Source organism: Sceloporus occidentalis, unplaced genomic scaffold (genome assembly GCF_023333645.1).
Source record: "Sceloporus occidentalis isolate IW3139 unplaced genomic scaffold, rSceOcc1.0.p SCAF_13, whole genome shotgun sequence".
Lineage (NCBI taxonomy): Eukaryota > Metazoa > Chordata > Lepidosauria > Squamata > Phrynosomatidae > Sceloporus > Sceloporus occidentalis.
Genome location: NW_028316993.1, coordinates 17,575,226 through 17,602,933, shown reverse-complemented (window position 1 = coordinate 17,602,933; position 27,708 = coordinate 17,575,226). Strand labels below are relative to the sequence as shown.

At 42.3% G+C, this 27,708-nt stretch overlaps 1 protein-coding gene across 2 annotated transcripts in view; it reads left to right on the top strand.

Moving 5' to 3' along the window:
• EXTL1 (exostosin like glycosyltransferase 1) overlaps positions 1-27,708 on the top strand; it is a 59,063-nt gene that overhangs the window by 14,355 nt on the left and 17,000 nt on the right. For both annotated transcript variants that reach the window (XM_089479497.1, XM_089479498.1), the window contains exons 2-4: positions 22,994-23,087; positions 24,062-24,169; positions 25,216-25,335. In XM_089479497.1, the coding sequence (XP_089335623.1) occupies positions 22,994-23,087; positions 24,062-24,169; positions 25,216-25,335 (322 nt within the window). The remainder of the gene's footprint in view (positions 1-22,993; positions 23,088-24,061; positions 24,170-25,215; positions 25,336-27,708) is intronic.

The following is a 27,708-nucleotide window of genomic DNA, read 5'->3' as shown; positions in this document are numbered from 1 at the left end:
CTTGACCATTGGCTGGGCCTCTGAGGCTTCTGGAATGAAGTCCAACACCATTTAGAGTCTCCTTAGTTTTGATCGCTACTCTAGAGAATGCCAGCATCATCTCTTGGTACCTATTTTGGGCTGCCCTCTCATACTCCGAGGAATTAATTAAAGACAAGTCTGAAGTGACGGGTTTTTATTTCCTCCACGTGACGGAGGCATCGGCAGAAGCAGCAGAGAGATGCTCGCGGGTTCATGCATTATTAAACGGGTCCTCGCCCCGTTGCATGCATTGCGCCACTGGCTCAGGAATCATCTTCCTGAGAATTAAACAAAACTGCATTTTGGGAGGTGCATATTCATGTTTTGGTTGGGTGCCCATCTTCCTAGATTTTACCTTTTATTTCAAGAACACCGTACCTCTAACCTTCTGGCTCCTAGATTGCCAATTTTCCATTCATTGTAGGCAGAACTACTGTATTTCCTGCAGGCAGAGAAGAGTTTGCATAGCAAAGGGAAGCGTTGTGGGTGAGTTTGTGCAAATGAAAGGAGGTGCTGATGTGCAGGAGACAACTTGGTGTGCACAGGGCTTAATACGAAAGCTGCATGCTTCAATTGGTTTAGTCAGTGGATAGATTGGCAAAGGGACCATTTTAATTGGTGAGGGCCTTGAATCAAAGGGCATTTCTAAACACCAAGGTTAAAGGCAGGTAACAGAGACAAGCAAGAGACAAACATTTTTAAAGCTGCACTAACCCTACAAATGAGAGCCAACATGGACTCTGGAGACCGGGGTTCAAATCCAGGTTCAGCCATGGAAATCCACTTGAGCAAGTCACACTCTCTCAGCCTCAGAGGATGTCAATCTCTTCCAGCAGGTCATTCCACGTTCTAGGGGCAGCTGAAGAACAAGTCCAATGGCTGACAGTTACTAGCCTAGTCCTGGGTGACTGGAATTTGATCATTCCTGTCACAGAAGGGTAGTTCCCTTGTTTATATTTTTTGATTTGATGTTTGGATGCACACATCCACAGGTAAACATTTCATTTCCCTGTTCTCTATGAGTTTCACTGCATAGAAGCACCGGTGGGCAATCAGGACGAAGGGAAGGCTATTCAATTAATATACTAATATGCAAATGTGTGCATGCATTGCTGAAATTGCCCCCCAACCAATGTTACTGTTGTGGTTGTGTGATCAGACGTAATCTGATACAGCAAACCCATGCACACAATAGAAATGCCCCTTGTGCAGTGATGTGGCTACATAATGGGAGTCCTGTGCGACTTTCCAGACTGATTTTTATTTGGATTAAAACAGGTGTATAGAATAAAGAGGTCAAACCATGGTAAGGATACAACTCAGTGGGGCTGGGATACAGCCCTGGCATAGGTTCAGCCTTAGACTAAATAGTGAATTTTACTTTATTTTTATTACTACGTTTCCCTTCTGGATCCTAGCTCTGATGAAAGAGATACACCCATTGATAGCAGGGTGAGAACATTTGTGCAGTGCCACTGTCAGAACACTGAGAAAAATGGAGAAAGTCCTTAATAACATCTGCATCTCAATTCATATCTCAGTCCATTAGGCCCGACCACGCTTGGCAGTGCATTTTTCATATCTGTATATCTTTGCATGAGAGGCCCAAGAGGAGGTGAAGGCTCCTCGTTGCAAAATGGGAGATGATGAGTGATTGTCTTGCCAAGCGCTGAGACAGTCGGTGATGCTGCAATATGAACAGGGATGCTGCTTGTGAATGCACCGCATATGTCAGGAAACAGCTGCCAGATCAACAGCATCAAAATGAGCAATGTGCTTTGCGTTGTGTGCAAGCTTTTCCAACAACTGGGTGGCCGCTCATTCTGGCGTTATAACTGTCGATTTATCACAGGCCAATCTTGCATGTACAAGAACTGGTAAATATAGGCTACACGCTTTCAACAAAGATGGTCTGATTGGATATTTACTTCTAAATGAACGTATTCAAAGTGGCCCAAGCAGTTGCCTCAAAAATACTCACCTTGCCAAACATTCACTTTTGTTTTGAAGCCATTTGGTGTTCTTACATTTCCTTAACTGCCATTTCTTCATCTTTGCCCTTACTGTCATTGCCCTAATCTGCCCTCACTGCTTCTTAATCCATTTTTGGCACTGGTGAGCTGCATCATTTTCCATATTTGCCTCCATGATGTGGCCATGTCAGGTGAAGTGTTATTTATCAGGGAGGGAGGACAAAATATTGTTATATTCTATGTATACACTTGCTTGAATTTTGTGATGCAATGCCCCAAGTAAAAATTCCATATACAAAGACACATATAGAGTGAAGTACACACACACACACACACACACACACACACACACACTTATATTTGTGAGAATAATTTAGTTTGCATAATGTTAGGAAAGATTGCTCAAAACATATATGCATATATATTGAAGCAATTTATTGTATATAATCGATGGTAAGTCCACCTTGTGTATAAATCAAGGGCAGGTTTTGGTGCCAAAACTATGGATTTTGATGCGGCCCATGGAGAAGTTGAGGTTAAAACTTCGGGGCCTATGACAAAGGATGTAAAAGACCAAAACAAAGGAAAACGATGCCAAAGTATTACAATATTTCAGCAGGCATAACTGTGTGCGCTCACCCTAAAAGCTGGATGAATGAGAGAATAGTGGTGTTTCAGTGCTTCCAGGACAGATTATACTCTTGCCTTTCACCAGGGGATGGTTCCATTTGGTTAAATAAGAGGTCAAGTACAATACTTGCATTGACCATGGATAAGTTGACTCAGGTTTTTTGAGTCAATTGCTTGTCTAACATTTCTTGACTTAAACAGTATATCAGTTTAAATATCACAGGGAACCGCATTGTTTCTGTGCTGGTTGGCACCTTTTTGTCATTCCCCTTGCCTCACTTCCTCACTGATGCTTCTTGGCATCATTCTCCTCTTTCCTTTTGTTGTCATTGCCCTCACCCTCATTTGCCTGTAAGGCCATTCAATTCCAAATCCACATGGTCAGCTCCAGCCAATTATGTCACAATTAAGGATGAAAAATCCATCCGTTTCAGTTTCTCCCTGTTTCTAATTTGCTCTGATCTTGACTTCATTCTGACCCATTTCCAACTTAGATTCACATTTGTTTCTAGTCAGCACAAAAATTAGTATGCAGTTTTGCTGCTTCATTCATCAGTTGGGTGAATCATTGTTGAAAAAAAGGCAGGATGTATATGTTCATTCATTTACACAAGTGATTAAAAACAACAGTCTTTTAAAAAAGCAATAGCACCAATTTGGGCAAAATGACCACAGACCTGCCTATATACTCCAGGAACCATTCAGTTTGCAATCCTGACCAGGAGGCTAGATATCAGGTTTCATAGGCAACATGTTGTTGTTGTTTCGTTGTTGTGTGCCTTCAAGTAAGTATGATGACCCTAAGGTGAATCTATTATGGAGTTTTCTTGGGAAGATTTGTTCAAAGGATATTTGTCATCCCCCCGAGGCTGAGAGCATGTGACTTGCCCAAGGGAATCCAGTGGGTTTCATGACCAAGCAGGGAATCGAACTCTGGTCTCCAAAGTTGTAGTCCAACACTCAAATCACTATGGCACTATGGCTCCATAGGCAACTTTTGTTGTTGTTGTGTACCTTCAAGTTGTTTCCAGTTTATGGAAACCCTAAAGCGAACCTATCATGGTAAGATTTGTTCAGAGGAGGTTTGCCATTGCCTTTCTCTGAGGCTGGGAACACGTGAATTGCCCAAGGTGACCCAATTGGTTTCATGGTCAAGCAAGGAATTGAACCCTGATCTCCAGAGTCGTAGTCCAAATGCTGAAATTGCTATGCTACCATAGAGATGGCGTAAAGGCCATAAAATATTAGGGATGGGTTATAGAGTAAAGTTGGTATTGCTAGGTCAGTGGTCATATCATACCCAGCTGCTGAGATGAAGACTGGAAGGGAGGCATGAGCCAAGATCATATCTGTGAAAAGGATTTTGTTGCAACAGCAAAGGAAAGGGGTGGTGTGGGAATGTGTGGAGAGGTGTGTTTATTAATTGTAAGGAATAAGAATTAAGCCTGCCTGAAATTTAAAATTGTATGTAATTTAGTTAGGCAACTTTAACATTTCCTGGCCAGTTCTGAAAATGTAAGATTGGATCAATAGTTTCGTAATAAAGGTTTTCTGAGTTTTAACTACCAAAGCACTAATTTTCTGAACATGCAATCCTGCTGGATTTGACATTAGACTAGAGAAACTAGTGGCCAGCAAGGATTTGAGCTTGGAACATCACAACCTCTCTATTTGTCCTTGTTTGACATTGAGGTACCGTTTCATTCAGACATTTTAGAACACAGGGAAAATTTGGGGCTCTATAGACTTTAGACACTAACTCCACATGGCCCCAATCTAGAAGATATACCACTAAAGGAAGCAAGAAACAGAGTACAGGTTGAGTCTCCCTTATCCAAAATGCTTGGAACCAGACATTTTTGGATTTTTTAATGTTTTTTATTTGGATTTTGGAATACTCATATTACAATAGTGAGATGTCTTGGACATGTGAGCCAAGTCTAACTACAAAATTCAATTATGTTTCAACATGTACAAATACATGGCCAGAAGTTAATTTTACACAAAATTTTAATAACTTTTGCATGAAACAAGGTTTGCGTACATTGAATGAGAAGCCAAAGGTATCACAATCTCAGCCACCCATGAAAAAAAGTGTTGATGTTTGGAATATTTCAGATGACTGAATAAGAGAGATTCAGCCTGTACCAAATCTGGGAAGGACTGTGATTGAGTCACAGAAATATGCCATCTTGGGGTTGCCCTTTGGACACAGTGGGCGCTTAATGGGAAAATGCAGACAACTCTGTGTGAAGCCAAAACCAACAAGCAAAATACACTGTGATCCTTACAGGAAAAACAAAGCACTCAAGGACATGCTAGATAGAACATTGACTGTGCTGGGTAAGGTGAATGAGAGTTATAGTCCAATAACTCTGCACTCCTGTCACTTGTCTTTGAAGATGACTGCAAGTGTGGCATAGTGGTCTAGGTGTTGAACTACTACTCTGGAGACCAGAGTTCGATTCCCAGCTCAGCCATGAAACCCAGTGGATGACCTTGGGCAAGCCACACTTTCTCAGCCTCAAAGGAAGACAATGGCAAACCTCCCTGGAACAAATCTTACCAAGAAAACCTCATGACGGGTTCCCCCTAGGGTCGCCATAAGTCAGAAACAACAACAAATGCAATGCACAACTCCTCAAATCCCTCAGTCCAGATAAGGCTTAGAGTGTGGGCATGCTATCTGGAAAATTCTGACTAAAGCGAATCTGGTCATTGGTGTTCTGCGAGTTGTCGTCTAGAAAAGGCACACAGCATGAGTCTGGTAATTTGGAGGTGCTGGCTGCTGGCATGCTAGTTGGGGATTTTGGGTGTTGGAGTCCCCCAAAGCAACTTTCCCATGTGCTGGGTCTTATGTAGGCAACCTGCTCTCTGCCATGACAAGACTCAGTGGAGCAGTGCCCAACCAAGACAGGGAGTAATGGAAGAGGATCTTCTGGAATTATTGTTGAGTGGGAAGAAAAAAGTTATTTTTCAGCAATCCTTGGAGTCTTCTTGCTGCTAACTGCGCTTCCCTTGTCCAAAGCAGCCATGGTGGGTATCGCTTCCCTGGCAGATGGTCCCTCGGAAATGAGAAACCCTCCAGATTTGCCTACCTTCTGTCCAACCACCTGCGGAAATCAGAGTCGGTGCTAAGAGCCACCATATGGCTTTTTAATGAAAACATCGCTTCCGATAGATTTGCTCCAGGATATCTCTGCCGTGTGCTCTTGAGAAGGAGACAGGCTGGATCAAATCAAGAGCAACTAATCTCCCAGCAAGGGGAAAGCAAGACCTGATTAAAGGGGACTGACCTGTCAGCTGAGATTTTTTTGAGATGAACAGTTCCAGCCTGTGTCTTAATGTTTCTGAACCTCCTAATGGGGTGAGGATGAGCGGGAGGCGGATGAAAGGCCTTCTGGTGATGCTGCTCAGTGAAGTCAGACTGATTTCCTTCTGCGTAGCAGAGAATTATGCTTAAAGAAGTTAAACCTTGGGAGACCCCAGAGATTTCCTCCTTGAAGAGGACTTGGAAAAGTTATTCTGAGGGACTACAATTCCCCACTGGCAGTATGGCAGTTCATTTTGGGAACTATAACTACCAGAAACCTCCAGCCAACGTGATGGGGCAAAATTACCTTTGGGGAGGACTAGGGACAGGGACCCTTAGAGAACATGGCTTAGAAAACTTAGAAAAGGCTTTGTTGTTGTGCGCCTGCAAGTTATTTTTGACTAAAGGCAATCCTATCACAGGGTTTTCTTGACACATTTCTCCAGAGAGAATTTGTCATTGCCATCCTCTGAGGCTGAGATAGTGTGATTTGCTCAAGGTCACCCAGTGGGTTTTTATGCTTGAGCAGGGAATCGAATCCTGATCTCCAGAGTTGTAGTCCAGTGCTCAAACCACTATACCATGCTGGCTTTCTTAGAAAGGGCTACGACTTCTTCATCTTTCACTAACAAGGCTGAGAAAAGTGAATTTTAGGACTCCCAGAATCCCACAGCAAACACAGAGGATGAGAAATAGAAACAATCAGAATCGGGTTGGTGTCATAAGTACATTTGAGTTCCCTTACACATGCAGTTGTACTGTTTTGGCTGTTTAATGGACATGATTGCGTAAGCAGAGTTTAAGAGGTGTGACTGTTAATCATGCCCAAATCCCTATTGTTCGTACCATTAGAGCAGAACCATTGAATCAATAGGATTTACCTACTTGTTGACCGAGCATTCAGCAGTCCATCTAACCCACAGGATTCCAACCATGCCGTTGTGCATTCTTGGATGGAGCATAACTATTTGTCAGTGCTTTCAGTGCACCCCATGTTTCCCTGGGACTGCAGAAATGTTTAATTGGCTTCTGCCACACTGCAGAATTAATGCAGTTTGATACCACTTTAATTGCCATGGCACTGTTCTGTGGGAGCCTGGGGTGTGTAGTTTGTTGTGCCACCAGGGCTCTCTAACAGAGAAAGCCAAGTATCTCACAAAACTCCAGATCCCAGAATTCTACAGCACTGAGCCATGGCAGTTAAAATGGTGTCAAACTGAATTAATTCTGCAGTGTGGATGCAGCCTTAGCCATTGCACAGCAGGACAATAAACAGGCTCATTGGCAGATGCACATTTGGCAGAAGGGTGTAGTGTAACCCCTGTGCAACTGTAAGAGTGTAGATTTATGATAGATCTTGTCAAATGTTTGCCCTGGCAAAACTGTGTAAACCAAGCGGAGTTCTGGCACAAGGAAAGCCTAATCTAAAAGCATCCTAAGTGTTTATATTATAACACACTTTCAGTGTCTTAAGATTCAAGGCTGACCCAAGGCATTCTGGTGCTGGAGGCAATGGTACCCCCCTTCTTAGAGGTATAGTGGTGAGTTGTTGTAAGTTGGAAACAACAACAACAACAACAACAACAACAACAACACATCCAGCTAGTGTAGGGATTGGTGGGTTAAATGACAGTAGGGCACTTCAGGTATTGATCTGAATTTTAAAGGCAGTGTCCAAGGTGATGAACCTATTTGGAGGATAGATTCAGCACCTTGGATAAAACTCTTAAAGTTCCCAGGGAAACCCCTGGTGCTTTGAGTCTGTTCAGTATAGAAAAACCAGAACTATTGGTGGTTGCGTTTTATTTTGCTGCTGGAAATGCATCATTTATTTATTTATTTAAAAGATTTCTGTCTTGCCGTTCTCCCACAATGGGATTCAGTCTCCACTGACTCAGAGAGCAGGCTGTTTTGGGTGCCTGGATGTGCTTGTAACATATACAGTTCTGTCCTCCAAATGAAGAAACAAGCTACACTATGCTTCTGCTGCCCTCCAGCTTTTTACTGCCACAGATTTTCTAACAATAAGTCTGGTACTGCCAAAAATCTTTTCACATAAGTTCCTTGTGACACTCTTGTAAGGTAGGCTTTCCTGCAAAAAAGGCATAGCTGGCTGGCTGGAAATGTGAAAAGTGGAGCATTCCGCATTGGTCTAGTCCCACTTGTTCCATAAGAAAAGCCAACTGGAGCTTTTTGTGAGTTTAAATAATCTTTTTATTACGTATTATTATTTAAGAAAGACCATAAGGTTCCAGTTAATCTGGAGGCACAGAGACTGTGTCATAAGCCTGCTGCCATGTGTAACACTGTCTGGTATGACAGATCATTTGGTAAGAAAGGGAGTGTTCCAGATATGTCAGAGTGCCTCGGTTTTGTTTTTAAAGCTAAAAATTGGAGGATGTGCAGCTGTTGAGATTTGCACAGAGTTCTGTAGGCTTTCTGGCTGCCTTCAAGTTATTTGAGTCATTGACACCACTGATGTCAATGACTTATTTCTGCAGTGTGGATGCAGTGTCCTAAGTGTGACACTTCTCTTCAGGTTTCCACTGCAACGTTTCTCAGAAAAGCATCCCAGTGGCCAGCTGAGTGTGTGTATGGATGTGTGTATATGTGTGATGCCCTTCAGATCTAGCCCTGGTCCAGGATCTCCCATCACCCAAGAGAGACGGAGTCCTAAGGTCTTGGAAATGTCCCAGAAGCTTAACATTTCAGACATCTGCCAGCACACAAGGAGAGCCAGGGCATGACCCAGGGAGAACCAAGGTAAACCAGCGATTGCACTTGGATGCCCTGCTCAGCTGTAGCTTTTCAGTGAACGGCCAGGATTTGCAAGGTCAGAGTGGGGTGGAAAAAGAGGAGGAAGAAACCCAGTACCCTTTAACACCCGTCTGTGTCATGTCCTCTATATCCTTCCTACCAACTTCTCCCTTTCTGGTTATTTCCTTTACAAAGGAGATGGAATGGTTGCAGAAGGGTCCCCAAGAGCTCTCCAAAGCCATTAACATTTTTTACCTTTCCCCCCTAAAAATGGACAGTTTTCTTCCTGGTTGAAAAAACAAAAAGATCTTTCCCAAGCCTGAAAAAGTGTGATGATTGTAAGAGCAATTTTCTAAACAAGAAACGTTTAAAAACCAGAGAAGGAGGGTTGCCAATGTTGGGTGCCGTCTGGAGTCCAGCAAGAAAACAGTGCCCCCTTCACCCTCTGGCATTTGCCCATCCTTGGCCTTAGGCAAAGGTTTGCAAACAGAACAGTTTCCCTTCATTTTCCAAAGAACAACCCAGTCACGTTTATTCCACAAGTTCTCCAGAAATCTCTGTTGTTTTTTGGCAACTGTTAGGAGTTTTGGGCTGGCTCATTCCTCAGTGATATCACTTCTCCATCACTGTGAAATGCTCCGAAACATCCATTATTCACTTGGTAAGGAAACCACGTTGCCTTCTGAGGTTTTGGAAGTGCTCATGAAATCTAGGGACATGTGCCTGTTTCTTCTACATGCCTGGAATTGTAGAAACAGGCAAGGCAGTGCTGTACAAGCTTCGATCCTAGAAATCATTGCAGCTTTGTTATGTGTGCTGGTGTCCCAGTTATTTTGGATTCCCTTCTGCCCTCTGTGTTTGAGTGTGAGAGGGATGTCTATATATTCTGGAAAATGACATGCCAAAATGTTTCTTCGTCTTCTTTCATCATCATCACCACCACCACTAGATATTATTATTATTATTATCTTTTTATAAACATAGCAAATATAATAATAATAATTTTTATTTCTACCCCGCCTTTCCATAAAAAATGATCAAGGCAGCTTACAAAAGTTAAAAATATGAGACATTTTTGTGTGAAAAAGCAGTTTCAGATATAATTTAGGAAAGAAAAGAGTGCAGAGATGCTGGGGTTATAGACAACTGCCTGAAGAAAAGTTAAACTGTTTGTTTCAATGCTCTAGCTTGGTTTCACAGTTCCTTAATCACATTGATATCACATTTCAGCTGATCAGTGTATGTTCCCTTTTATGAACATATTCTATTAAACACACACACACACACCCCAAATGGCTAGCAATCCTGTTCAGTATTTACATCATAAGATTTCTGTGTGTATGTGCCTTCAAATTGCCTGTCGACTTATGGTTTTCTTAGGTATGCTCAGAGGTGGCTTTTCCAGTTCCTTCCTCAGAAATATAGCCTACAGCACCTGGTATTTGTTGGTGGTCTTCCCTCCAAGTACTAACCAGGGCTGAACCCACTTAGTTTCCAAGATCAGACAGGATCAGAGTGTTTGGACTGTGGAGCATTCTGTTTGGGCAAATGGTGAACTCTCCTTTGCTAGAGGTATTTAAACAAAGGTTGGAGGGCCACCTATCAAGTATCCTGTAATAGTGGATTTCTTGCAGCAGCAGGGATTGGACTGAATGATCTCAAAGGTCTCTTCCAGTTCTCGTCTTTTGACATGTGATGACCCTATGTTCCCATATGATGGAGGCCATTCGCCTGACAAGGCACTTCCACAGATGGGTTGGGGTCAACCTCTGACTACTCCTGCAGGGGCAGTCATGTTTTGGCAGCAGCTCCAGTCCAGTGTTCCAGGATGAAGTTTGCCTAACAGTGAATCTTTTGTCAGGCCCGATTTGTCAAAGAGAAGAGAAGTTTGAGAGCACAGCCCTCTTTCCCCCTCTTGCCCAGGGTCCTGCATTAACAAACAGGTTCCATCCAAGTACAAATAAAGAGGCCTTTTGTAGTTGGCTACCAGCTTCTTGTCCTGCTGCAGGATGAACATTTGTAGGAAATCTACTATTATAAACCAAAATAGAATTTGGGATGAAATATAAAGCTTCTTTAAAGCAGAAGTATAAACTGAAATTAGGGGCAAGACTTAAATATCCGCATTACTCCTGCAGGTTCCATCTGCTGGACTTTGCACTGCCATCTGTTTTGATTTGTAATGCTTTATGGATCCTACATCTTAGATCTGTGTATATAAAGGGATCATGCAGCACCTTTGAGACTAACTGTGCAAAATAAGTTGTAGGTCAGGAAGGACCTTTATAATCAGACTATATGAATAATAAGACTGTAGGAATAGTCATAGAAAGGCAAAACTTGTGTGGCAGAGTCACAGGTAATGAGGTGACAATTGTTGTCTACCAAAATAAAATATATATTTTTTAAAAATCCAAAATCCAAAAAAGAGTGATACTTTTATTGGCCAAACAAAATGCACAAAATATATCATGCAAGCTTTCGAAGCTTCACTGGTTTCTTCATTAGACAAAAGATGTTAAAAATCATACAGGAGAATAAGAGTGATAATGTCAAGAGTCATAGGCCTACATTTTGTATCTGATATTGTTGCTATTGAGCTGTTTAGCTGTTCTGGCGGGATCTCAAGGCATCATCTAGTTTCTTGCCTGCGGAGGGTTTGAACCTGGATCCTCAAGTCCAACAAGTCTTTTGTTTCTTTGCTTAAATTATACTAACTTCATTATACCTATCATTTTCACAGAATCTGGCCTCCTGCAATGAATGCTCACAGTCTGTTTGGACCTCTTCCTCTCTTTCGCCTTTTCCATCTCAATTCCACATCACCCACTCACCCACCCATTCCTCCCCTGCAAGCTTGCTTAGCTAAATTTTGACACGCTCAGGCTAACCAATTTTCACACCAGAAGACTGATCTGTATGCTTGCTCAGCATGGGTGCAGTGACTGTGAAATGCCCACATCCTGGATTGATAACATGACAGTGCTGTTAAGAATATCTTTCGTTAGACTAGATTTCTGTTAGCAAGTCCATGTCAGGGACACATTGGGCTAACTGTAGCCTGTTGGTTTTGGGCTGGAAATACTATAGGTCTCTTGCAAGGGCAGAAGCAGCCAAATGCCACATTCTCTCCCCAGCCTGACAAGAAGTCCTGACGATGCAGGGCCCAATCGTCGGTTCTGGTGCAAACTGTTCAGATAACGTCTGGCCAGTTCAGCACCAAAACCACTATATATCCCCCTTAATCCATTTTATTTATTTATTTATTTATTTTTTAAAAATGCCTTTTGCTCTGGTTCTTCCGGGGCAACAGCAGGCATCCATTTACAATGCATCCTGTTGTGCCGCCCATTGCTGTCGCTGCCCTCTGAAGTCAAACAAGGCACCCAGCCATCTGATTGACGTTGGGCACCTCATTTTTGGCCCCAGAAGGAGCAATCTGTGGATCTTCTATATCCTAACTTAAGAGAACAATAAACCTTTTACTCTTTTGTATTTCTCAGGCTTTCTCAAGCATCTGCTGCCAAAATGTTGTTATGTGGTTTCAAGACGTTTCCAATTTATGGCGACCCTAAAGTGAAGCACTTTAACTTCCATGGCAGAATCCTAGGATTAGTAGTTTTGTGATGCACTGGCATTCTTTGGCAGAGATGGCTAAAGACCTTGTAAAACTACAAATTCCAGGATTCCATATGATAGTTAGTGTTAAAGCACTTAAAGTGGTGTCAACAACTGTATTACAGTATTTCTACAGGGTAGATGCACCCTTAGACTCCTGTATTCAACAGGAGTGTCCAGCAATTGCAGGTTTCAACCGGGTTTGTGGAATGAACAGTCACATTCTGATCCCCAGGTTTAGTCTTACATTAAGTAACGTTGTGTGTTTTAAACTTATATTGTATTTTGTATATTAATCTTTTTCTGTTCCATGCCTCCTCGATCCATGGGGAGAGGTGGATAAAAAATTGTTGTTGTTATTGTTACACATGTTTAGTCCAACACTTGAATAATGCAACACTGGTGTCTCTGTGCTCAGAATCTTAGGAAGAAATGGGAAGGGATGAGATCTCCAGAGATTAAAATGTGGTTCCAGCAGGTGAAATGATTGTTTCAGGTTGTGTTTTGGTTCCTTGGCAGGCTCTCTCTATCAGCCTTCTTCTGCTACCATCTTATCTAATGGAGAGATTTAGAGAGCTTGACATCTTCACCTTTTTTTGTGAATGTTTAGGTTGCTTAATAAAAACATTGCACCAAAGGAAAGAAATTGCTTTTGGAAGCCAAAATTTGGTTTCAATTCTGAAAGGCTGCATCCCAATGATGGCAAAAGAGTGTGACCAAAAATACCAATATACAGGTTTTAAAGTCCTTGCAGCCAATAACTAAGCCTTTGGAGAGGCATTTCGGCCTTTGACCATCAGGAGAGTGGAAGTACAGAAGCTGAGAAATGAACAAATGATGGTGCCACATGGAAAGAGGTGACCATATGGACAAGCCTGGAAGGCCAGATTGGAACTCCAGGAGGGCTGGAGCAGATAACAGCCACAAATACCTGTAATATTCCAACACATTGTGGAATATAAATTCCTTCCCCAGAGTCCTTTGAAATAAAAAATTAAAAAATAAGCAAAACCAAAAATTGTATACTTTTATGTATACAGTGGGCCCTCGGTAGCTGCTGAGGTTTGGTTCCAGGATCCCCCTGTGGATATCAAAATCCATGGATACTCAAGTCCCATTAAATACAATGGCATAGCAGAATGGTGTCCCTTGTATAAAAAGGCAAAATCAAGGTTTGCTTTTTTTGGAATATATTCACATCCTGGATGGTTGAATCCATGGATAAGGAATCCGTGGATACAGAGGGCTGAGTGTGTATATAAAAATGTATTAAAACATACACAAAACATTTCTGTATTGAGAGCCTAAGAGATGGAAGAGATCTGTCTTATTACCACCTTAGACGCTTTTAAGAAGGCAGCCAAGATGGAGCTCTCCCGGTGGGCCTATCCATCTGACCCTGTTTAGGATACTCATCCATTAACCCTTGATTATAACTCTGTGTAATACTATTGTTATAAAACTGTCATATGATGACAAGTTATCTTTTAATCAGTACCATTACTGCTGAGATGATGTATTATATTGGAATGACTGTATTTTATTGATTGTATTGTTTATTTTTATTGGGTTGTAACCCCACCTCCATCCGCAGGGAGAGGTGGGGAAATATAAATAAAATTATTATTATTATCATCATCATCATCATCATCATCATCATCATCATCATCATCCACACAGCAGTTGCCCCAGGTCCTTTACATTAAAATGGAATTCTATAATTGTAAGGCTGAGGGTTTTTTCCTGGGTTGGTGAAACTTCTTTTGAGTTCATTAGCCTGGCGGGAATAGTCGAGATGGCTGTGTTGTTATAGAATGGAATACAGCAGCCACTAAAAAGGAGATAAACTACTGTATCTCAATGCAACGTTTCTGCACCAAGGATGCTCACAGGGCTGTATCATTGTGTTTGCATTTAGCAGAACTGGTGTTATATGTGCTTTACCCCCTTTATTCTATAAAGGGAGAACAATCCTGTAGTTTCCCCCATAAATATGAACATGAAAAGAACCTTATTAAATCAAAGCAGGACTGACCCCTTCAATTAGGCAGAGTTAGGAGGTTGCCAGAGTTTGGAAAAGTTATGTTTTGGATTATGACTTCCAGATATGCCACTGGGCATATAGTTGTGGGATTCTAGCAACTGTAGTCCAGACAAGTAACGTTTCCAGGCATTGCAACTTTGCCTTAGAGCTTCCACAGCTAGTTTGAACAGAGATTTTACATCTTCTGCTACTTTTCTTAGCGTTTCAGGCAGGGGATTGTTCAGCAAACAAACATGGCCTACATCCTTGTTGTACTCTCCTTGGGGCTTAGATGGGTTGGGAAAGAATTTAAGCTTTTTTCTAGGCCGTCTTTTCTTTCTGTTAAAGAAAAAAGCATGAGAAGTGAGAGCTGGCCAAGCTATTGCTTCTGCTGCTACCTTTGGTAAACATTGGATGAGATTCTGAATAGGGACACATATTATAAAGAGAGGTCAGGGAAGACATTGGGTCTTGGAGAAATCCATTTTTGCAGTATTCATGACAAGAATAGTCAAGCTATTTCTACATTTCAGAAACAATGCCCTCAGTTGTGATCTCTGTTAAGGATAGGATGGATGGAAGGAATTTTGTTGCACACACATAGAAACTGTAAAAAAAAATGCTGGTTTCCAAGGATGTGATCACCTTCCCTTCCCTAGGTTAAACATACCCTAAGACACTCCACATGGGGCATAATTTCTTATCCTCCTTAATAAGTCATAACATAAACTGTGGGCTTTCCTCTGCTTAAAACAGCAGCCTTGTGTGTTGCTCCTTATTCATAACTTTTTCCCTGTTGTTGCCCGTCCATGCTTTTGTGACCATGTTCTGATGTGGCTCAGCTACATACGTCCAGTTTTCATTTGTGAAATACTGGAGGGTATGCCCTTAAGTGGTTACGGGAACAACATCAAGAAATCCTGCTTGGAAATCCGCCGGTCTTTGAGGGCTCTTGAGAAATGAGGACTGGAGACAGAACTCCTTCAAGGAGGGACTCATTTTCCCCTCCCACCCTCACAGGGTGCTCTATAGAGCAAACACCAGTCCCTTTACTGAGTCTGAAAAAGCTGTGTGGAGCTCCAGCCAAAAATCCAAAGACATGTAGCACAGTCAGGGTGTTTGCCAGTTAGGGAGTTTGATCACTGTATGTTTTGGGATCCCTTTTGTGTGCCAGATAAAGGTCTGGCAGCTCCAGGAAGCACTGGATGTTCTTTTGGAGCAGGGCTGTCCAACTGCAGTCCTTCCGAGTTGATGTACTACATCTCTCATAATCTCTCACCATTGTCCAAGCTGGCTGGAGTTGATGGGAGTTATAATTGTCCACTCCTAATTTGGGGGGGACTCTAGCTGTATAGATTGGCTCTTGGAAGTTTGTTGTTGTTGTTGTGTGCCTTCTATTCTGCTTTGGTTAGGCCTCACCTGGAATACTGTGTCCAGTTCTGGACACCACAATTCAAAGAAGATGTTGAGATGCTGGAGTGTGTCCAGAAGAGAGTAACCAAAACGGCAAAGGGCCTTGAAACCATGCCCTATGAGGAGAGACAGGGAGCTGGGCATATTTAGCCTGGAGAAGAGAAGGTTAAGAGGTGATATGATAGCCCAGTTTAAATATTTGAAAGAGATGTCATATCAAGGATGGAGCAAGCTTGATTTCTGCTGCTCCAGAGAATAGGACCTGAAGCGATGGATGCATGCTACAGGAAAAGAGATTCCAGCTCAGCATTAGAAGGAACTTCCTGACAGTGATAGCTGTTCGACAGTGGAACACACTCCCTCGGAGTGTAGTGGAGTCTCCTTCCTTGGAGGTCTTTAAGCAGAGGCTGGATGGCCATCTGTTGGGGATGCTTTGATTGTGAGTTCCTGCACGGCAGGGGGCTGAACTGGATGGCCTTTGGGGTCTCTTCCAACTCTATGATTCTGTGATTTCTGACTTGTGGCAACCCTAAAGCCAAACCCTATCATGGAGTTTTCTTGGCAAGATTTGAAATATCATTTCAGCTTTGTGGATGTGCTTGCATAAAATGCAGGAGTGTATTTTGCAAAGTTTTGTCAAAATGCAGTTCTTTTGCAGAAAAACTTATTCCAGCCTCTCACCCTTGCAGTATGGGTTTAGTCAAGCCACCCTGAGTCATGGGTTGCAGTTGATGAAAGGGGAACCTCAGTGGTGTACCAGCCCACCTTGCGTACATCCCCCTCTGTGTTGTCACCCCCTGCACACTCTTAGTGGTGCCCCTGCTGCACACTACCATTGAGAAAGGTGAAGCCTGTAATAACACATGAACAATGCTTCTTGTTTTCATCAAAACAAAACCTGGCCCTGGATGGATGAAGAACTTGAGGTGTGAGACTACCCTTCCATTTCTAATTGGGAGCATAGTCAGATCACAACAGCATGGGGACAGTGAATGCTAACACATCTAATGAGGGAACTAATGTGACTGAAACACACACTGCTGCTCAAATTTGTGCAGGAATCTCTTAGTAGATTTTGTGTTGCTCTATGAGATTCTGAGCTTGGAAAAGGTATTTTCTTGGGCTACAGCTCTCTAAATCATTCACCCAATGTGGCTGGAGATCCTTGGGTTGTGGGGATCATATAGTTGTGTTCCAAAAAAGAAAGGAAAGGAGAGGAGAGGGGGGAAAGTAAAGTAAAGTTCTTCCAAGTTCTGATGAGATTGCAGCCCAGTAGGTTTTAGATCCCAAGTTTATAGAGCAAGGAAGTGTGGTTAGAGGACTTTGTAATTCAACGATCCATTCAGCCTGACATTCCCCTTGATGTTTTGTGTTAGAGAAGAACTTCCAGGCTTCATGAAAGCCAAGAGTACCATGCCCCATGCTCCACACTGGCTCCTTTGTTCTGTATGGCCCTCTTTGGTACTTGCCGGTCGAGCTCAAGGTAGAAACATAAGATGCTGTGTCCACAGTAAATGTAAATATTGGATTTTCCACTGTGGTTACAGGCAGCCTGCCGTGAATTTACCTCTCTGTGCATAGCTTTCACAGAGACGTCTTTCATCTTGTGGTATTTTGTGAGGCGGGGGATTGCTGCCAGGCTCCAGGATTCCTAAAATCTGGAGTTCACAGAAACCAGGAACTTTCTTGACAAAGTTTGTGCATCAGGGAAGATGGTTTGGAAAGACATACTTGTCCCCTTGTTTTACTATTCCTAAGACCTGGTGAAGTCTAGTAGGGTCATAGCAGATTGGGTTTACAAGACTGCACAATTTAATTTTTGGATTTTAGTTTCCATAATTCCACAGAGAGCATGGCCATCTTTGCGCAGGGATTCTGGGAGTGGTCCTTATTCCAGGATTTATACATGGTGAAAACAAACCCTAATATTGTAGGTACATACTGACAGTGGTGTCATCAGAGAAGGACTTTAGGACAGAGATCCAGACTTTCATAAAGCAGAATGAGAAGGAGAGCCATGAAATATTATATAAGTACCATTTCAAGAGGAAAACCCCTGTAAAATTATTAAATCCAAAAACCTGAAATTTTATTCTATATTCCTGGAAAAGGGACTATCAAATGAATGTTTTCTAGACTGTAGCAACCACTATGTTTGAGGTAGAGTATAAAGAATATTTGCAAATCTTCTGTTGCTCTCCCATCAAAATATTGGCAACCACAGTGAGAGTCTTCGCCCAGTTGTGTGAGAGAGCAAAAAGACCAGCGTGCGATAACATCCAAAATTCACGAAACACTAAAACCTTTATTTGGCCTACCAAAATGCATTATGCAAGCTTTCGAAGCTACATTGGTTTCTTCATCAGGCAAAGATATTAAGAATCATACAGGAGAAAAACAATTATAAAATGATGATGTTAGTCACAGGCTTATATTTTCTCAAGGTACTGGTGTGTTGGAAGCAGCCTTCAGATATGTTGGATTACACTCCCGTCATCTATAACCAGTACGGTTGATGGCTGGGGATGATGGATATCATGGTTTGTCCAGTTCACATGAAATCTACATACTGAGTAAAACTGTGGTGTCACTTCTGCATCCTCATTACAAACCCAGCTGAAGCAGGAGCTACTTTAAGCCATTTTTGGCTCTTGTTGTTGAGTCTGAAACATGGCTCTAGACCTGGTAGTGACCCCATGAAACATTATGCACACATCCTATGGGAAATCCTTCCATGTACAAAGCGGCTTTCTGTGGTCCCAGGCTGCCCACCTTGTTACTGATTAAGATATTTGGATGTGTGTGGTGAAGGAAGCCTTGTGCAGTTAACATAGCTGTGTGGAAAATGTCTGTCTCATTTCAGCTTCCCCCCATGTGCCGTGTCACATTCAGCACACACAGCTTTCTCTGTTGGCCCTTCCCTGGAAGGTGAGTGTGATCTTTGTTCCACCGGGCCTTAAACACGTACAGGAAGGATGTACGTAATGGTCCCACCTCAGACCTGACCTGATGACTATATATTCAAAGAATAATTCTTTAGAAGGATGGAAATGGTAGGGGCTGCTTGAGCCTTGTATTTGAAGGTCTCACTGGGATGATTGTTCTTATATCCGCCAACATTTATTATTATTTTGAAGTCGAAGGCTTTCACAGCCGGCATCCATAGTTTTTGTGGGTTTTTCAGGCTATGAGGCCGGGATCTAGAAGGGTTTATTCCTGACATTCACCAGCAGCTGTGGCTGGCATCTTCAGAGAAATTTTATTGTTGTTATTATTATCATTATTATTACCATTGTCATCGTCGTTGTTCTTGTTATCATTAGCATCATCAGCATCAGTAATAGTAGTAGTAGTATATTTAATTATATCCCATCTTTTCCCCCAAACTGGGACTTTTTATCTTTTTAACTATATTGTATTCTTTTACATGCAATCTGTTTAATGGTGTTATAATTTAATTCTGCTTAAATATAGCACCTTTCTATGTTTTTAATTGTACAGTTTTTAATCCTCTGGCCTACTCTAAGCAGAACTAAATTATAACACCATTAAACAGATTGCATGTAAAAGAATACAATATAGTTAAAAAGATAAAAAGTGTTTTAAAATACTTTAAAAGAAGACATTTCACAGACGAAAACATTTCACAGGCGAGAACTGTGACACAGGGCCCATGTAAAACCAGAGTGTGGTCAAAACGGGGAAAGTTATAAATGAGGGTGAACATGCGGACTAGGAGAGGCAGACTGCAGCAGTTTGCCTTTGCCTGAGCCTGCTGGGAAGGGCAAGATTCCTGGTCTCTTCTCCATTCCTACCAATTGAAATAATCGGTTCGGATGCAAATGATCTCTGGACTTTGAACTCAGGACGCTGCCAAACTGCAGAATGAATGCAGTTTGATGCTGCTTTAACTGCCATGTCTCCATCCTATTATGGCATCCTAGAAGTTGTAGCTCTCTGATAGAGAAGGTTAAATAGCCCACAAAATTAAAAATCCCAGGATTCCATAGCATTGAAACATGGCAGTTAAAGGAGTGTCAAACTGCATTAATTCAGCAGTGTAGGTGTTGTTGCAGTCTGCAGCAATTGAAGTAAGCTGAGGTTAAAGGGGGTAAAGCAGGAGCGGGAGAGAGAAACTGGGGCTTTTTAAAAGCAGCTGAAAAAAGGGGACAAGAGAGGATTACTTGGGGCTGTTTCTGCCAAATCAGACAGTGCGAAGGTAGGTATCAGCCTAATATTCAAGTAGATTTTGCCTATCTGGCCCAATGCTGCTACTTCATGTCAAGGGTACATCTCCACTGCAGAGATAATGCAGTTTGACAACCCTTAAGTGCTGTAGCTCCATCCAATGGAATCCTGAGATTTGTAGTTTTGCAGGGTCTTTAGCCTTTCCTGCCAAAGAGTGCTTGTGCCTCACGAAAGTACAGCTCCCAGGATTCTGTAGGACTAATCCATGAAAGTTAAAGCGGTGTCAAACTGTATTATTTCTATAGTGTAGATGCAGCCCAGGACGAAGCTGGAGTGACAGATGCAGGAGGGAGGGCACTGAAACAACCACCAAGTATACAGTTGGCCCTCCACATTTGCTGATGTTGGGGAAACAGGACCCCCTTGAAAGTGGATAAAACGCAAATTAAAAAACCACTGTTTTTTTTTTAAACCTGAGAGAATACTTCTCTAGAAATCTCTAGGTCCTCTAGCACAACTCTGTGATCAACCTCCACCAAAGGTTGACCATAGAATTGTGTTAGAGGACCTAAAATGCCCAGAGAAGTAAGTGTTCTCTCCTGGAATCTCTAGATCTTCCAGTGTAAGCTGGTCATAGAGTTATGCTGGAGGACCTAAAAATTCCTAGAGAGATGAGATTATGTAATAAAATCTGCAAAAGTCAAAACTGCAAATGTGGAGGCTAACTGTATGTCCATTCCATGCTCCCAGCTTCTGCTGTCTGAAGCAGCATCCTCCCTTATCTCCAGCTCAGACAGATAGCTTCCCTCTCCTAGCTTGCCTGTTTTTCTCTACTAATAACATCTCTGCCATGTTGATCACGTTCTGATGTTGCTTGGCCAAACGTGTCCCATGTTTCATCTGTGAAATGTTGTCATGTATGAGATCCACTCTACTGTCCGCTGACATCTCTGTTGCCATTGGAGCAAATGAATCAGCTCCAAGGAACTGTCCAAGGGGTGGAACCCTATCTCCAAAACACTTTGAGCAGTTTGGATAGCTCCTTTAAAGTTAAGTCTACAACCCAGGGCGGATTTGCCGTGGATTTGGATCCACCAGCTGCCACCGACCCGCTCCTTCCTTTGGATTCCTCCTCCCCACCCAAACCTGCTGACGCATTTCTGGTGCCATCGGATTGCAGCTGTAAACAACAAAGACTTGTGAGTCACTCCTTTGTACTCCTGGGCTGGAACATTGAGATGGTAGGAGAACATGCTTATTTCTTATGAGTAATTCTTATAAATGCTACGTATATGTTGCTTGTCTACAAGGGAAAAAAAATTCAGCTGTGAAACCATCCTCACCAATATCACCTATTTTCTCAATTTTGATCATGCTGTTTTTTCATATTTCATGGGTTTGTTCAGTATATTTATTGTTTCAAAGGTCTTTTTGCAGAGGTATATCCCTGAGAAGCAAGACAGATGTTTATGAAGGAAGGAAGGATCTGGGAATCTTTGTGAGAAGGTTCTCCCATGGCTCTGTGGCACTGGCCCTGATTCTTGTAGGCACTTGGATATCTTATAGGATTGTTTTCTCCAAAAGCTGGAAATATTCAGTGCCTCTTGTCTCCACATGACTGTTAATAGTACTGTAAATTAATGCATGGATCCCTGCATGAAACCACACAGACTCTGAGATCTCTCAGCACGTAAGGGTTGTCAACTCATATGTTAAATGTGGATCATGCACTCTAGTGCTGTGCAAGATTACAGACTGTAGTAGTAGGTCCAGGGCTTATAGGGTTGAAGTGCTGGGCCTTTTTGATTCTCAGGACTGATGCTGTCATCTGCCACCACAACCCTGGCTTCCCAAGCGTCCCTTTCCCCTCTTAGGGCTTGTCTACATGATTAAAATACTTCTCATTCAAACTGAATAGACTGCGATCTGGCTGCACATGATTTGGAGGAATTCAGGCTTTTTGTGGGGAGGACCCTGCACAAAAAACTCCATGAACTCTGATGAAAAAGGATTTGCGAGTTTTACCAGAGTACCACAAATATATGTGAGAGTGCACATGATTGAACATGTAGCCATCCATACACTTTGCATAGATTCACATGGCTGCACATTTTTGGCAGAGGGGGGCAATGCGTATGTGTGAAAATGTGCAGCAGTTTGCATAATATTCTTACATGTAGATTATCTTTGAGCTACAACACAACAGCTAAGCTGGAGTGATGGGTGGGTTTGACTTTCAATAACATGTTGTTGTGAGCTAGCCCTGTTTCAGTGCAAAGTACTTTGTGTGTCACTTGGTCTTGAAAGGGCAATTAAGACACATGAGCTTTATAAAAGACCTTCTCCAGGGAGAGGTGAAAACTACTAGAACTGGTTGGTTCTTGACATGGGTTTGGGTGCTATTATGATGGATGCTTGCACAGCATTTAATACTATGCAACTACATGCAGAATGTCTCAGATTCAATCCTTTTTGTTTCCGCAACAAGGACCCAGTAGGTGATAAGAATGGCTTTTTCTCTCTCTGAGGCTCCAGTTTTGTCAGTTAGGGTAGACAGTTCCTGGCAGCATGGACAGACATGGCACCTTTCTGTGTCTTTGCCTATCACAGCTAGAGCTTTTTTGGATTCGAATTGTCATAATTCTGCAGCCAGCATGGTCAGTTAAGATCAAAATGTTATTTATATTCCACCTTTTCCCCACAACCGGGACTCAGGTTGGTTTACAGAAATTGAAACCCAGACAGATAAAAGCACATGTCAGCAAAAACATACAAAAAGTTAAAATATAACACAAGCTTGCCAAATTGAGGGTTGTGATTTTTTTTTAAAATGTATTCTGGTTTTATAGGAATCTGATGTTCCAGATCCAAAAATGACATCAGATTTGTTCCATAACATACAGACTTTTCACAATTTGCTTTGGCATTTCTGTGTTGTTATATGGGACTCAATGAAATAATACTGCAGAGAGTAAGAAAGGGGTTAAAAATCCTCTAATAAACTTCCAACTCCCTAATTGCCTTCTAAAACCAAGCATTTGTCTTTTTCCTTCGCAGGTTTGATTATCAGGAGCTTTTGCACAACTCCACCTTTTGCATCATTCCCCGAGGGAGACGATTGGGGTCCTTCCGATTTCTAGAAGCACTGCAGGTAGGAAAAGAAAATGTCTTTGTGATAAGAGAGGCAAGAATGAATGGGTATACAGAGCAAGGTTGGTTAACTTCCAGAGATCCAGGGGCTGCATCTCTCTCTCTGGCTTCGAACGACAGCAGTAACTTCTCTACCTTGAACTCTGCCCCTGTTATCTCTTGGAGGCACAATTGGCCACTTTGATGTATTTTTGTTCATGCAAACACAACCTGTTTTAAGTCCATGGTTTCTCCCTCCCTAGCAAAAAACTGGAAGTAACCAGGCAGACATTTCCAGTTTCAAAAGATTTCCCCCATGCACCTAAAAACAGTGGGGAACCAGACCAGGGTGTGGATGGAGTGGGGAAGCAACACCTTTTTGTTTTTACCAATTTAGGATATTATATTAGCATTGTGTAGTGTGATGTTTTATCATGTTTTGATATATGTTATAGTGGAAAGGGCAATATAAATAAACATTGTTGTTGTTGTTGTTGTTGTTACTAGGACAGGTTTTTAGAATGAAAAAAATTAAATGTCAGAGCAGGCCAGGGTGCCAGAGTACCTGAGAAATTGCAGTAGGAGTCTTGGAATTTCACAATTTCTTGTGAAACACATCAAAGTTCTGAAAACAACTAGATAAAAATCCAGGGAGTTGCATTGCTCAATGTGGGATGTGAAGCTAGATCTCCCAGCTCCTAGTTTCAAATTCCAACCACTAGACCACACTAGCTCCTTTCCAGTGATCTTTTTTTTTTGTGTGCAAAGGAACCCAAAGTAAGTTCTATGCCTCTGGAAATTCTTATTGCTCAAAAAAGTGGTACAAGTATATCAAGCGTCTTGGAGTAAGCCCCATGGAACACTGTTTGGCTGATGTTTGGGGAGGGAGAAAGTAGACGTTAGATTGTGCTGTAACTTGCAAAGCCGCCCCTTGCTGATGCAGATCTCTTTCCTGTGCCTCCGTTGAACTCAGCTCTCCCACTTTCATTGATCCAGGCCGCCTGCATCCCTGTGCTGCTCAGTAATGGCTGGGAGCTGCCATTTTCGGAAGTGATCGATTGGAGTAAATCCGCCATTGTCGGGGATGAGAGACTCCTTTTGCAGGTAACAAGGCCTGCACTGTGTTAATGTGGGCAGGCGGGAGTCCAGCCAGACTGGTACAGGATGGTGCCATGCAATAACTGGCCCTCTGTGCTTTTCACACCGAGTACGATAGGATTACTGTATGGCAAATATAACCATGAGGTCATCACAGTGCCGGGATGAACGGATTCTCTGTGGCTCAATACATTTGAAAGGACAGCAAAGAAAAGTTACACAAACAGTCTTTTAGCTGTTCACAAATGTTTACTTATTTATTACATTTCTGTACCACAGACAGGCCAGAGATCTCAGAGAATACCCTTGGTATCCTCTATTGGTTCCAGGCCCCCCCCCCCCCCCCGATACCAAAACCCATGGATTTTGCACTGGAAATGATTTGAAGGCACACAACAACAATAACACAGAGTTGTTATAGTGTTGGGGAGAGCTACAGGCAGAGCTCTCTCATCCTTTCTCCCTTTGTTTTGCAACCTGAAGAACGGTTAGCTAGGTGACAAGGAAGAGATGCAAAAGAGGTTTTCATCTGCCAGCTACAAATTTGCTTTGAACGTTTTCTTCTCCTTTAAAGATGGTGAACAATTTATGTCTATAATCCTGGCCTGTGATATTCCCATCCACTCCTTCGTTGTTTCTGTTGTGGGTCGTGACAGGCTGATTCAAAGGAGAGGAGCAGGTCTGAGTAATGAATTTAATTGTGGCAGCTGGAGTAATGGGTGTTCAAGGATTGCCCTGGGTATCTTGGCAGAGATTTATTCCATGGCAGGAACAGCAGGGGCCCAGAGTTAATAATGCAATTGTCCCTGTCAGGACTTTCTGCATCAGTTTTCAATCTTGGCAACATCCCACTCTCAGACATATTCACCAGGGTTTGAATCCCCTCCAACATTTCACAGATGAAAATCCATGCAAATATTCTTCGCCTGTGAGTGATAGGGTCCCTCATTTTAGAACTGTGTGCTCTCTGGATGCCTCTCTTGGTCATAAATCACTCTGTTTTCTATTCTTCTGTCTGCTTCTTGCCTTCGTTTCCTCCACCTTCCTCATAGATTCCATCTACAGTCCGATGTCTCCCCAGCGACAAGATCCTGGCCTTCCAGCAGCAGACCCAGTTCCTTTGGGAAGCTTATTTTTCTTCCGTGGAGAAGATTGTGCAGACCACCCTTGAGGTAAGCCAGAAAGGCTTGGAGGACTGCTTTTGCTGGCAGCCCAGCATCTTGGCTAAGGTTGCCAACTGGCCAGCCACAAAAAGCTGCCCTGGCCTGTTCCTGTCTCTCCAAATGGGGCTGGATAAACAGAAATCACCAGCAGATATTTTCAGGTAATCCAGATGCAAAAAAGAGGATAGGTTCCTTATGCTTTGATGGCACAGAAGCCCTACTCTTTTTTTAATCTGGGCATCTTCTTCAGGGTGGCTTGCCTGAGTTCTTCCATGCTCCAGCACTGCAGAAATAATATAATTTGACTGCTTTAACTGCCATGGCTCAATGGTATGGGATTTTGGGGTTGGTGGTTCTGTGCAATATTTAGTCTTCTCTGTTAGAGAGCTCTGGTGCTGCAACAGACTACAAATCCCAGAATGGTTTTACCTTTTCTCTCTGTTCATGCATTTTCAGTAGAGGGTACTGGAAGCAGCTGCTGTTTACCTTGCCTGTTATAGGCAGACACACACAGTGACAGTAGGATTGGCTACAGCAAAATCCTATCCTTTTCCACTTCAAACTTTATTGGATTGTTTACTGCAACCATCCTTCTGCACTATCCTCCCAATGCTGCTTTAAAAACCCTTCCCTTAGAAAGAGGATGAGGGAAAAAGTAGGACAGGTATAAAAGGGCTTTGTAAAAAGGAGCTTCTTCATCAGATGCTTGGTTAACCGAGGTATGCCAGCGTGGCATAGTGGTTTGAGCGTTGGAATATGGCTCCGGAGACCAGGGTTCAAATCTCCGCTCATCCATGTAAAGTCACTGAGTGACCCTGGCCAAGTTGCACTTTCTCAGCCTCTGCGCATGGCAATGGCAAACTACTTCTGACGAAACTGGCCAAGAAAATCCTGTTATAGGGTGGCATTAGGGTCGCCATAAGTTGGAAACAACTTGAAGGCACAGAACAACAACACCTGTATTAAGTAAAATACATAGAAACATGCAGAGTTTATAAAAGCTACTTTCTTGGATGATAACTGCCAGTATCCACCAACCAGGATCGCTATACTGTTGTCAATAATGTCTGTTGCTTTCCAGATCAGTTCCTGTGAACTACAGAGTCAGGAATGTAAAGCAAAATGTAATGCATTACTAGAAGAAGAATTGCCTTGACGGAACAAAACAACAGTTTCCATCTAGTTCAGTGTTAGTCAGCAGAATACCTGCTGATGCTTGCTAGCAGGGCAGGAGGCTTATGACCACTCCTAAATCATTTTATCTTTTCTGACAAGTTGTCATTGAGAAGCTCTTCTTGGTAAATCTGTCTAATCTACAATACTAAACGGAATAACAACTAGCCATAAACACCTAGAAGGTGGTAGCTGCATCGTAACCATCCACTTAAGACTCTTGATCAGTACATTTGGGTAAAACTGAAAAGACTATGGAGCAGTGTCTTGAAAGGCCATGGTTCTTGCTGCGCACAGTAATGTCACACAGTTGTGTGCATCGTTTTGTGGCTGAAGCGTTAATGGAAATTAGGCCTTTATCACAAACCCTGATGATCTGTGAGATTTTCCAGAGTATCTCTTCCTGTACTCTTTCACAATTAAAGCAAGCTGGAGGTTGTTCACTTGGGTTTTGAAAAATCGGGCCTGGTGTGTGTATATATGTATTATATTCCTCAGTAGACACCTGGAGAAGATAAGAACACCAAAACCACTCTGTAATTATTCTGCTAAAAACACATCCGTAAAACCAGCTTTATCAGAACAGAAGAAAAGAATCAAATGGGAAAAGAGCTGATAACAGAACAAAACAGGAATTAATAGCACCAGTAGCTAAAGAGCATCAAACAGCAACGGAAAAAAACAAATATGAGTTTGCCAGTGAGCCAGGGATGGCAAATGTGATAGTTTTGTACTCTCCTATGTTTGAATTCTGCACATTTTGGTCAACCTGATTATTTATTTATTCTTTTTAAAAAAAGAGCTGTTCTTTAAACCATAACTTTCCCATGATCTTTTCTGGCATATACATACTTCTCAGATGATGGAGAGGAGTGGTGTGTGTGTTTCTGTGTGTAAATACAAGGCTGTGTATAAATGCTCACCGATTTTTTGCCCCGACTCCCTCCCAGTTTTTGACTCAGGAACAGCAGGAATATTTCTGGCTCAGAAAACTCACCCCTGTTTCAACCCCAAAGTTGATTTTTGTAAAACCCTTTTTTAAAGACAACTTGACCAACATTTTTCATAGTGCTTATATATTTGTAAGTTTTTATCCACATTATCATGATAAATTTTACCTTCAAGTTAAGTTGGTATCATTAACAACAACTTGGACTATATGGATGAAACTGAGAAAATAAGGCTGTGTCTTAGGCTGCATCTACACTG